This window comes from Diabrotica undecimpunctata, chromosome 6, assembly GCF_040954645.1.
Source record: "Diabrotica undecimpunctata isolate CICGRU chromosome 6, icDiaUnde3, whole genome shotgun sequence".
NCBI classification, from domain to species: Eukaryota; Metazoa; Arthropoda; class Insecta; order Coleoptera; family Chrysomelidae; genus Diabrotica; species Diabrotica undecimpunctata.
The window spans coordinates 111,883,830-111,897,125 of NC_092808.1; the positions used below are offsets into that span (position 1 = coordinate 111,883,830).

General features: G+C 35.6%; 1 protein-coding gene across 8 annotated transcripts in view; it reads left to right on the top strand.

The window, feature by feature from the left end:
* The window catches only part of Galphaq (G protein alpha q subunit), a 69,509-nt gene that overhangs the window by 36,716 nt on the left and 19,497 nt on the right, over positions 1 to 13,296 (top strand). For 5 of the 8 annotated variants that reach the window (XM_072535135.1, XM_072535141.1, XM_072535138.1 and 2 more), the window contains one exon: positions 2,836 to 2,964. The exons of the other annotated variants lie outside the window; for them this stretch is intronic. In XM_072535135.1, the coding sequence (XP_072391236.1) occupies positions 2,836 to 2,964 (129 nt within the window). The remainder of the gene's footprint in view (positions 1 to 2,835; positions 2,965 to 13,296) is intronic. 8 annotated transcript variants of the gene reach the window in all.

The following is a 13,296-nucleotide window of genomic DNA, read 5'->3' on the forward strand; positions in this document are numbered from 1 at the left end:
TCTCTTGTAGATGTAAAAGCTGTTCCAAATGCATATGTCTAATAGATGGAAAAACAATTTTCTATACCACCGAAGTGTTTTTCTTGGTACCGAGTAATATGACAACATCTGGTCTGCTTGATCTATCCCAGACATGTGCTTATTGTAGTCAAGCACACAATCGGGTTTAATTTTCGTAGCACCTCGTTTACAAACAACCTCAGTCATAACGTGCTTATGCTTTGTGCTGATCATTCTGACATCACGCTTATCTTTCCATTTAGTAACCAATACGGGCCCTTTACGTTTCCATACAGCATCTCCTTTCTTTAGCTTCTTTTTTAACATGTCCTTGGGGTTTCCAGTTCTGTCTTCTCGTAGAGTTCCAACAACGTGTCTTTTCCTTGAATAGGGCTTCCGCCAATCCTACGCTGTTGTAGAAATTATTCATGTATAAAACATGACCTTTTCCGAAATAATCCTTCGTCAACTCTTTGACAATATCCGCCGTTTTCAAGGTACCTCTTCCGGTATATACAATAATATTTAATATATATCCATCGTGTGTAGTGAGTTCGTATAGTTTAATCCCATACTTGTGACGTTTACTGGCTATGTATTGTCGAAAGATGAGACGACCACGCCACAAGATCATGGCCTCATCAATAGAGAGTCTCTATTAGGGTATAGACAATTTTGTATATTTTTTAGAACTGCGTCCAAAATAGTCCGAATCTTGTAAAGACGGTCCTCAGTATTAACATCAGTATGGTCTACGAATCGTAGCATTTTTAAAATCCCTAGAAATCTATCGCGGGCCATAGTTTTTCCAAAAACAGGGTGGTAGTAAATACTTTCCCTGCTCCTAGGAATTTTTTGATTTCCTCATTAGAAACTTCTTTCCATACACTTCTTTTTCGTTGAAGTGTTGTAGATGTGGATACAGTGGGTCGTCTATTAGTTTCACATACCATTGTGTTGATTATATCGTTGTCGAAAAGCACATTAAAATAATCTATGGGTTTTGCATTGGCCGGAAGATTTACATTGATAGACGGTATTCCAGTAAAATCAAATTCTGTTACATCTTCTTCTACTTCGCCCCAACCATAATGTTCATCTGAAATGTATTTTGTAGATTTTTTCTGTGTCATAGTGGTATTTGTTGTCTTATTATAGCAAATATGTGGTTCATCTGTTAGATCAAAATGTTGTTCATCCCCAGATTCACTTTGATCGGACTCTGTATCTTCAGAACTATTTACACTAGTTTCGCTAAGATAAGTTTTATCAACTACAGAATCATTGTCAGAAAAATCGTCATCGGACTCATTAAGATTTTATGGGAGACTATCGAAACATTCTGCCTCTATTTTATTTGCTTCAATCTGTAATTCTTGTTCTGTTAACGGGCGATTGCTAGCATACTTTGAAAGTCTAGGTTTTTTCATACCACTTGGGCTAAAACAAAAAGAAAACAATTAATAATGCACAAACTATTGAACCACTCTGTACATAACTTTATTTTTCATCTAAATTTTATAATACTTTTAAGAACAATTAAAACATTTCAATATTATTTATTCGTCCAAGAAACATTCAAGTGTTTATAATGGGGCAATAAAAAAAAATCTTGTAACTAAATAAAGTGAACAAAATTTAAGAATGCTAAATTTAACTTAAGAGTGAGAGGTTTAAGTTCATACAATCAACTACATTTAAAGTAAAATCATCTAAAAAAATAATAAAAAAATTATCAAAAGTGGAATTAGTTGCACAAGTGCTTTTAATTAATCAGTAACTAAATAACACTAAAATATTAGACCAAAATTATTTTGTTTTATTACTAGCACTATTATGACTTATTCTATAAATGATATTTAATATTTCTTACCCCGGAATATTTGTATTATCCATATTTCATCAATAAAATTCACCAATATCACCATATAACCTTAAAATTATCACGTGCTCTAAATGTGTCAATAAAATTGTTTAGGAACGAACTACCAGTATACTGGCAAAGATTACAATATTAGAGACTACATACATATACGGCGTCTACATCTCGTTCCTTTACTCCTGGTCTGTGTGAATATATAAAGCATTGAAATTAGTAGAGCTGTGAGCCAGTAAAGTGGTAGTCAGTATATTACGGAAAACTCGAACTACCAGTATAGTGGTAGTCAGGTGCGAACGTGTTAAGATCAAAGTATTTAAACATTGATATACATTTTTCGGATTCCTAAAATTGTTTAAAAAACATCAAAAAAATAGTATAAAAATAGATTTTTTACGTTATTTTTAAAGAAAAAAAGTATTTTCATATATTATTTTCAGATACTTTAATCCAATTATAAAAAAAATTCCAAAATGTTACTATTGGCAAAATTTTCACCAGTTTTTATTCTTACATACTGGAAAATTATTTTTTACTAATGCTTAGTTACACAAGCAACTTTTGATAGGAAATTTAATTGGGAATATTTTTACTTGTATTAACTTTTTTCATAGAGATGGTAATTTCCTAGATATTATGGATGTACAGTTGAAAATGTGAAATCTTTGACATTTTTACGAAAATCTAAAATATGATTCACTAAAACCAACTCTAAATAGATTCCATAAGGACTAGTTTTTCGATCAATTTTCTAACAATTTAAGAAAGCAGAAGTTTTCAGTGTTTTATTTATATTGTTCTGTTTGTTTTTAAATAAATATATGTGGTATTATTCAAAAATTTATTTTTGGGAATAATCTCATCAAATAGGCATAAAATACTTATTTTTATTTATACATTATTTTAGTCTAGTTTTGTTTTGAATGCATGTTGCATGGTCGTTGTGTTGGTTGCAGTTACCTTAGTGACCTGGAGCGCATTAAAGATCCCGATTACTTGCCAACCGAGCAGGACATCCTGAGGGCGAGAGCGCCCACGACAGGAATCATCGAGTACCCATTCGATCTCGACTCCATTATTTTTAGGTATGGTAAGTTGGTTAGCGCAGATTTTAAGGTTTTGACATTTTAAATTTTCCTTTGTAATGTAGCTCTTTAAGCGATAAAGATCTTAGGTAGAGATGCTAATTTCAGTTACTCTTGCAGTTGTTACAAGCCATTGTGCAATTCAAAGATAAGCTGAAGCAGAATTTTATATTTAGAATTACACTTAGTTCACCAAAGAGAATAAAGCAATCCACAAAAAAATACTACTTACCTCTTCACCCCATTGTCGATATCATTAATTTATTTATTAACACACATTTCATTAACTTGATTTCATACATCCGTTAATTTCTATGTCAGAAATGGACAATCTCAAAGGTGAAATTCACAATCCAAAAGATTATTAATCTTCATCTCGATTCTACGCATCAGCGTGCATCTAATTCGGATCCTACTCCTTCTACATCTTCATATAAATCCGTATATTCAATCCATCACAGGAGAATAAGCAATATGCTCTTAAAGATCCACCACCTACTTATTTCTTGTGTATATTCCATCGTCTGTTTTTGTGGCCACATATACATTTGCGAAACTAAACTGACCCGTTAAAACAAGTATTCAAGAGAACAAAGATGCATTAGAGCTGGTCTTTGTTCCGATTATGCAGCGGCAAAACACTGCCGAGAAAACGAATACTCCATATTGATTGACAAAAACCCTTATTCTTTCCAAACATCTTTACCTTTATCCCAAAAAACTTCGTGGAGAGGTAAAAATCAGATAAGAACAGAAAGGGAGGCTACTTCTTATCCTATATGGAACCCAACTCTGCAGCAAAATAAGGATAACCATATTAATCAGCAACATACGCAACTGATAGACAGAATCATATGCCAACCGATCAGTGTGACAACTAGTCGCAGCATCAGAAATCCTTTCAACAAAAGTTTCGATGACAGTGGGTCTTTAAATCTAGCTACTCTATCAGTTCGGTACATAGTCAGCGGTTACAGTCGCATCAGGGATTCCAACAACACCATCACAAACAAACAGACTCTCTTCAGACTACTTTGATATAAATTGGTGGGTATAATGTAAACTACCCACGAGTTGTCGGTGGCTGTGGGAGGCTGGTGTTTGAACAGCGCCTAAACACTTAAACACATGTCAATTCACCTTACTTATAAATGTGTAGAAGGAAAATAGGCAGTTTCTCCTACCATACTGAGGAAACGGTAAAGGAAAGTTGACTCTTTCACATTTTGTGCCTGATTCATGCTTGATTTTGGCAGTACATCAGCCTTATTAGTGTATGTACATTATACAGTTTGACATGTGCTTGACGGATATACTTTCCCAGTGATTTATGTTCTGGTCGGCTCTGGAACAACGTATTTTGTGGCTGATCCTCTTCTGGCAAGTTCATCAGCTCTTTCAGTGACATTGTTACGTTCCGCAAGTCCATTGAGTTCTGGCAAAAACTTACAAAAATGAGGGTCTCCCACTTCATCCTCCCACCTTTTCCGTGGCCTTCCTTTTGGTATGTATTTTACTATCTAGGGCTCTTTTTGGTAATCTTCCGGTCTCCATTCTCACGACATGACCATCTAATCAAAGTCTCTAAAGTTTAACGAACTCTGAGATCGGTGCCTCTTTGAACAGTTGGTAGAGTTCATGGTTGTACCTGGATCTCCATATTCCGTTTTCGTTGATAGGTCCAAATATCTTCCTTAGGACTTTTTTATGGAGACTAATCGCCAAAAAATAACACACCTACCTTTGTAAAAGTGATTATTTCCAGTGAACTGAAGTTCACAGAGATTGTATCTCAACGGTAGGATATCTGAAAGGTTTTCATCTGGTCTATATCCCAGCGGTATTCTCTTGCTTCCTCTGTAAGTCGCGTTAATGGCTTAGCGATATCTGCAAACTTCTTAATAAACCTCCGGTAGTAAGTACATAGTCCAAGAAAACTTCTCACTTGATGTTTGTCAGTTGGTTTTGGCCATTCCTTAATGGAATCGATTTTCCCCTTATCCACGGCCACTCCTTCTTTACTGACTATATGACCCAGATAATTGACTTTACCTTGAAATAGCTGGCACTTCTTGGGGATAGGTCCAAATATCTTCCTTAGGACTTTTTTATGGAGACTAATCGCCAAAAAATAACACACCTACCTTTGTAAAAGTGATTATTTCCAGTGAACTGAAGTTCACAGAGATTGTATCTCAACGGTAGGATATCTGAAAGGTTTTCATCTGGTCTATATCCCAGCGGTATTCTCTTGCTTCCTCTGTAAGTCGCGTTAATGGCTTAGCGATATCTGCAAACTTCTTAATAAACCTCCGGTAGTAAGTACATAGTCCAAGAAAACTTCTCACTTGATGTTTGTCAGTTGGTTTTGGCCATTCCTTAATGGAATCGATTTTCCCCTTATCCACGGCCACTCCTTCTTTACTGACTATATGACCCAGATAATTGACTTTACCTTGAAATAGCTGGCACTTCTTGGGGTTTAGCATCAATTGGGCAGCTTTAAGTCGATTAAAAACGTTTTCTAAATTCCTCAAATGATCTTCGAATGTCTCCCCCAAGACGATTATGTCATCTAAATAAACCAGGCATGTTTTCCAAGATAACCCTCTCAACACATTTTCCATAAGCCTCTCAAATGTCGCAGGAGCATTACAGAGTCCAAATGGCATAACGTTGAATTGCCACAATCCAGATCCTGTGGTGAAGGCTGTCTTTTCTTTATCTACTGGGTCCATTTCTACCTGCCAGTATCCAGACTTCAAATCCAAAGTAGAAAACAATTTACTTCCAGCCAATGTGTCCAATGTGTCATCGATCCGAGGCAGAGGATAACTATCTTTCTTGGTAACGTTGTTCAGCAAACGGTAATCCACACAGAACCTCGTCGTTCCGTCTTTCTTCTTAACCAGGACCACCGGAGAGACCCATGGGCTCGTAGAAGGTTCTATCACCCCGTCTTTCTTCATTTCCTGGACAATCGTTTCAGCTTCCTCTCTTTTCGCCTGTGGTAATCGTCGAGCTGTTTGACGAACTGGCTTAGCATTACCAGTATCAATTTTATGCTTAACAACCGTAGTTCTTCCCGTCTTTCCTCCTTTCGGTACGAAAATATCACGATACTGCCGAAGAAATTCCCTTAATTTCCTTTTCTCCATCTGATTTAGAGACTGTCCTGCAACTGCAACCATTTGGTCGAATTTGTCGTTGGAATTATCAGATGTTGTCGCCTGACGGATTATGGATGTCACAGGTACACAAGTTCCTACTTTTGTCTCTTTTTTTATGGTCACTGGGTAGTCGTTGACATTGATAAGTCTCACAGGAATTTCTTTAGCCGAAGTCACCAATTCCTTTCCAATTATGATTCCACGGCCAACCTCATCGTCGTGGTTCCAAGGCTCCATCATAACAGGTCTCCCTTCGTCTACAATTCCCTGTAGTCGCGCTACTATGATCGTTTCGCTTCTCGCAGGCACGACTGTATCTTCTGTAATGGCTGCTTGCACAGTGTTGTCATTATGTGGATGGAGAAATACCTCCTCGTTGCCAACTTTGATTACCTTATTCTTAAAATCCAATTGGAATCCATGCATATTCATTACGTCCATTCCTAATATAACATCCTCTTCGATGTCAGCAACTATAACAGTATGGACGAACTTTTCTGCTCCAATTCCCAATTGTACCTGGATTTCTCCATGAATGTTGGCATTTTCACCTGTAGCGGTCCGAAGTCGCAACCTCGTTGGTAACAGTTTCTTTCGGCTGTTTATAACTGTCGGGCGTATAATGGTTCTGGTCGCTCCGGTATCCACCAACAACGTATGCTTTTTACCATTTATGTCTCCATCTACATATACACTATCTTCACGACATTTCAAAGAAGCTATTAGTATGAGAGGGTCTTTGGAAAAGTTCTGGGTCGAAGCTGCCCCCCTAAGGCTGACCCGTTCTAGTTTTCCTGGTGGTGAGTTTCTTGATTTGCGTCGTACCTAGGGTGCTTACAGGAGCTTCGTACGTGTCCTATTTCGCCACAATTCCAGCATCTGATGGTCTTCGTTTTCTTGTATGTCATGCTTTTTATCATATTAACGAGCTGGTCAAGTTTATCTTCATCTTCTTCCTCTTTTACAGTCCTAACTTTACTGTAACCGCCAGAGGCCTGCGTAGCTGACTCATATTCGAGGGCGGCGGATAAGACATCAACCAGCGTCTTGTGACGAGCTAATCGTAGTGTTCTCTGCATTTCATGATCACGAAGACCATCAATAAACGTTTGAACGGCCAACTTTTCCATCATGTCTTCGGGAGCTGTTGGATAAGCATATCGTACTAATCTGGCAATATCTACTTCATATTCTTGAAGAGCCTCATCTTTCTTCTGTCTACGATTTTTAAGCTGCGACTGATATACATGCTCCAAATGTTCGTGGCCATATCGCATATTTAACCTCTTCTTCAGTTGTTCGAAATCATCGGTCTCCTCTACGGCTATGGTCTGAAGCACATCTAAGGCATCTCCTCGAAGAGCGATAGTCAGGTTTACAGCCTTTTCTTTTTCAGACCATCCATTTGCTCTTGCGGCTGATTCGAACTGTTTCATGTAGTTGTTCCATGATGATTTTCCGTCGAAAGTTGGGACTTTCACATGGACAGTACCTCCACTTCCTTCAAATTTCGGTCGTGTTTCCAACTTACATTTCGTCTCGTCTTCTTTTGTCTCCACTGTAATTGGATTGTTTCCTCTCTCTGCTGTCCCGGTTTCCTCCATCTTCCTTTCTATCTCTTTAATCTTTTCTTCGAAGGCCGACATATCGGCAGCAACTTGGTTTTTTAGCGAAGACATTCTATTGTCGATGGCAGACATCTCAGAAGTTACTTTAGAGATTTCCAAAGAGATATTAGCAGAGACTTTGCTTTCCAGCGAAGAAATCTGGTTAGAAACTTTGTCTTCCAAAGAAGCGATGTCGCCGGAAACTTTGTTCTCTAATTTCGAAATCGACGAGATCACAGCATCTTCAAATATATAAGTCTCTGGATCTAGTCCTTCTTCTAGCAAAGCGTTCTTTAGTCGTTGGACTAACTCAGCCTTTTTTCCGGTAGAAGCTAATTCTCTGTCTTCAAGATGTCTTCTTAAATTAGTCACTGTCAGCTCATAAATCGTAGCCATTTTCACAATTTATTTTATATCACACTTCTGCACCACTGTTATGATTTTATTTCAATGTCTATTTAATTTATAATGTCTTACTAATTTATTATATTGTTCCTACTTTAATTTATTAAAAGGCACGATAATTTATATAAGTTTATTTATCACTACATATACAATAATTTATTAGTAGGCGAGCGTAACACAATATCGCGAGCGCGAATCTTCTTTATTAACTGCTTTCAAAATAAAAGTTCCCTCATATTAAACGAAAACAGCTGTTCTAGAACTGCATGGATGTTGACCTCAATTGACCTGGTTTCGCCTCGAATGGACAGGCCTAATTCCGGAAGATTCGAATGGAACCAGTTTTTTATTACTTGGGGTTTATGGTCGAAAGGTCTCGTATAATCTAAAACATATTAGAATCAGTCATCATATATTTTACAGTTATTTTTAGGCCAGGATATTTATCGTAACAATACCGTACCCAAAAATATTTTGTAATAAGCAGCGTCTTTAACAATGGCACTTGAATATCCAATTGATTTATATTATTATTTATATTATTTATTAAATATCTTCAGATTGCTTGTCTTTAAGTGATAACATATATGAAGATGTCCTATTTTTATTTCATGGATTATAATACATTATTGAAAACGTGACTTGTGGGGAAGGGAAAGTCTTAAAATAAAAGTGATTTATTTTTGTTACAGTTTTGTGCTGACCTTTATTTAGTTGCTTTATAATTTGAAATGTTGGTGCGATGTTCTGTGTATGATATTCGCAACATTCTTTTGTAAGCCCACATCTCGCAGACATTTATTTTTTAAGGTTGACGATCTTTAATGTCCATATCTCTGATGCATATGTGAAAATAGGAAAATCTAATGTGTTTAATAGTTTCAATGTAGTTTGTTGGGGTATTACTGCGTCTTTCCATATACGAGTTAGTTTTATAGTTGAAGATCATTTCAGAACGTTCGCGGAATAACTTTTTTGGTAGCATATGCAATATGTAGATAATGCCAAATGGCGTCGTCCGCACAGACTGAGAAATCAGAAAGAACAACCAAAATTGTTCAAAACTATAACGAGATGTCTTCGGTCTTTTGATAATTAGTCTTAGGCATATCTCAAAATAGTGGTGTGGTGTCTGAATGCCATTTTCTCCAAAAATTGATCTTCTTTAAGTTAAAGTTGTATGTGTAACTTGACTATTATTATTTCGCCCTACATTTTTTCTATGTGATGAAAAGTTTGAAAACAAAAATGTTGGTTTATTAAAAATCATCAATTCTATATAATCTGAGCAAAATTGATCTTGTTACAGGCTGATACATAAATAATAACTAATTTAAAAATCATTATACTGATTTATCGCACACTTATATCGTACAGTCTGGTCTAAAAATACACCTAACGTTTTTAATTATCTTGCAAACAAGATGAAATTTTATAATTGGATTCAGGAACTTCAAGAGTTTCTTGGATTTTTGTTTTATTTTTAAATACAAACCTAAAGCACTAATTACAAGGTTTTACTAAAAATCCATTTAGTGAATAACTATTTTTTCCTTGTAAGCTTTTGAAATACTCGTTTCAAGGTTGAAATTAATTGATTTTTTTAACAAGCAGCTAATTTATTTTGAATTTTTCTATTTTGATGAAGTACTCAATGTAGAAGAATCAGAAAATACCAATGTTTTGACAGTTTTCTAAATAATTAATTGTATCTGTTATGCTTGATTATATAAAGTGCGTGAAAAGTATTTTACTAGATTTTATTACTAGATATTAAATACATGTGGTATAACTGTCAGATTTAACTTGTATCCAATCCAATGTTCACGGTTATTAACAGTCACTGAAAAGAGATTGAGCTGGAGAGATATTCATTAAGTAGTAGTAATAATACTATAGTATATTTTAAAAACAGTAGAGTAAATTCTCAGAAGACTAATCTTCGAGACTCATAATACATAGGCGTGCATAATTTTATTATAAGTGCTCGTTTTATTTTATTACGTATATGAGTGAAACGTTGAAAGAATACATTTCATAAGTGTGTGATGAATGTTTTTATTATGTATGTATTTATAAGAGGTTAAATTTGATAAGTGTGCATACAAAATCATCTCTAAAGTTTCCCGGAGCAAGGTGTTCTCATGTTCGAAGTTCAAAGAGGTCACGCCTCGTGGAGATGGTACCTCCCTGACAATAAGCTGCCACCCCTAACCAATCGCAGACATTGGGTGCCTTCGGAAATGGAACATCCTAGAGGCCTTTTTAGGAAATATCCTAATTTGGCTAGTTTTTTCAAAATATATTTTTTTGTAACTTGATGATGCAGTATATTCCATTTTCTTGAGCCCAATTAATGCAAATATTCACATCATATAGAGCATCTTCAGATCTGACGGTACAACCCGCGTTCAAAATAACTTCTTCGTTAATTCAGATTGGAATGAGTTTTGTGGCTCAAGGGATGAAATGATAAACTCATCAGTTAACACTGGTTCGTACAATTCTGGAGTCTCTTGGACCATTTTCTTGTCTTAGTCTTTTGTGAAGCTTTCAGTTGAAGCTGTAACAATTCTTCTCAAGGTAGAACTTCCTCTCAAGTCTCGTTGTTTTGGTTTTTGGTTGGCCACAAGTTTTTCTAGGACGGTTATAACTTGTTCGCCTATGTCGTCACAAGCGTCAGAAGCAGAAAACACTGTGTGTTCATATTGTTCTGAAACTATTTTCTTGTGGCATGTTAAAGTAATTACTATTTAAATGGTAATAAGCCTCAATTAAAGGTTAAAGTAAGTTTATTGACGTTTCAATTTCCGAAATTGAAACGTCAATAAACTTACTTTAACCTTTAATTGTGACTTATTCCCATTTAAATAGTAATTACTGTCTTCATTTTCATCCTTCGGATGAATCAGAGGCGGACAGTTAAGAGGGCAGAAAAATTATTTTTATCGATCGAACAGTTAACGTGCCATGTTTTCGTTAGTAGTTTGTACTTGTGGCGCCTTTTTAAAGGCAGTTTTGATCGTGGAAAGGGAGGGGAGAGGGAACCAATAAAATACTGCTTTTTTATGAATGACTGACTTGGACTCCGTCGTGAAGAGCGAAGTTTTTCGAAAAAAGTTTAATTTTAGAAATTGACACTCTTTAAGATCTCATTTATGAAGTCTTGTGAGTTGTTGAGAATTTATCAAATATGTATACCCGGATCTTCTTTGTTAGAATAAACTCTGGACGACTGAAACAGTACACATTTTATATTACAAATACTTTGCAAAATAATACTCCTTGTATTCTAACAATTACTACTACTCTTAATTGCCGCTTGCAATAAACTATTTTCATATTTAACCGACTTAATAAAATTTATATAGTAACATCCAAAAAAATCAACAAGCAATACCCCTTCATGTCGCAAAATAGGGTACACACAATTTTCCAGACTGAAATCGCCTTCTTAAACTTCACTCTTTTGGGCGATATTGAATGTGGTAATTATATAGATTTTTGTTTTGTCTCGAATGTAGTATAATCCACTAACGTTTCATTATAGTGACAATTTTTCCTACGCAATAGTCACCGACAACATCGTAAGGTTCAATAAAAATCAAGTAACTGCCTAAACGTTTGTTTTTGTGTGCTACTGTCAACATTTTTGGTATCTATCGATAGAAAGCGTTAGATGACAATTTCGTGTTTAAGGCCATTTTTAAAAGCTCTTACCAATTTGTGTACCATTCCATCACTCTTATTGTTATGTCTGTGCACTTCATAAAATATATGACCATAAATTTCAACTGCTTCCACGCCTTTAGCACTAAAAAACGAATAACAGTGCGTTTTTCACAGTGGACTGAATTCTTAATCGGCCGAGTCATTTTAAATACAATAAAGCAAATAAGTATAAAGGATCTGTTATTGTCGAAATGACGTCTGTGGAATACCTGGAGATGTAGATGCATGTGAGGAACGCCCACCTTAGATTTTTTTATTTTAATTGACGGCCTTAATTAATGAGTTTTCTTCTTTCATTCCTTACTAGCACAATTAGGGCTATGAGTGCAATAACGGACCAACCCACAAAATTTCAAAACTTATTTTATTGTGGAATATTAACTGTCTAGTTGAAATCTATCAGCTGCGTAGTGGACCATTCCATATTTTTGTATTTGTTACTAGATCGCTGCACTAAAGTAGTTTTGAAACTCCATATTTGATAGGAGCTTAGAGAAGCAAAGTGGACTATGCGCGGTTAGTCCGGAAACGGTTAGAAACACGGAATCCCCTATGCTATTTTATTTTCTGAGAAATGTTCAACAAGGAATATAATTAATGCACACTTTCATCCACCAATTACTGACTCTTGTAAAAAGAGTGTTTTATTTAAAGTCAAAATAAAGGCAGTCAATAGTGAATCAAGTAAACAACGTTAAACTGAAAAAAAAAAAATTCATCAAAGGAAGGCGAAGAGTGCTAGAGATTCTTTAAAAAGAGACACTGAAATGGCAAAAAAAGGAAACGCGTCGGCCATCTGTTTCGATCTGATGAAGACTTTACCTACACCTGTGCTTACCAGGAATTTGTTACTACAAGTGGCAATTATGGACCTACTGCTTTAATATTCATGAAATGGGAACTAACAACTCATTTATGTTTGTGTGGGATGAAACCGTCGCCTTTAGGAGTCCTCGTGAGCTAGGATCCTGCATTTTATTTTACATAAAAAATTTCGTAAAATCGAAACGATTTATTATGTATTCTGACCAATGTAGCGGTCAGAATCGTAATATTAAAATGTCATTATTATGCAATTATATAACTACATCTCTAGATTTTATCGTGGAAGAAATAGACCACAAGTTTCTGGTAAGCGGTCATTCTTACTTGCCATCTGACCAAGATTTTGGTATAATAGAAAAAGAAAAGAAATTCCACCCACACGTATTTATACCTCAAGACTGGCATACAGTGATAAAGCACGCGAGAAAGAAAAATCCGTTCACAGTAATAAACATGGACAAATCAATTTTTTTCTTTCTTGAAAGTAATATAACCAACAGAAAAGGTCTGAATCAAAAACCAAGGTAGAGTGGCTTAAAATTCAATGGTTACGGTTTAGGAAACACTTTTACAATACTCTTCAATATAAGTAT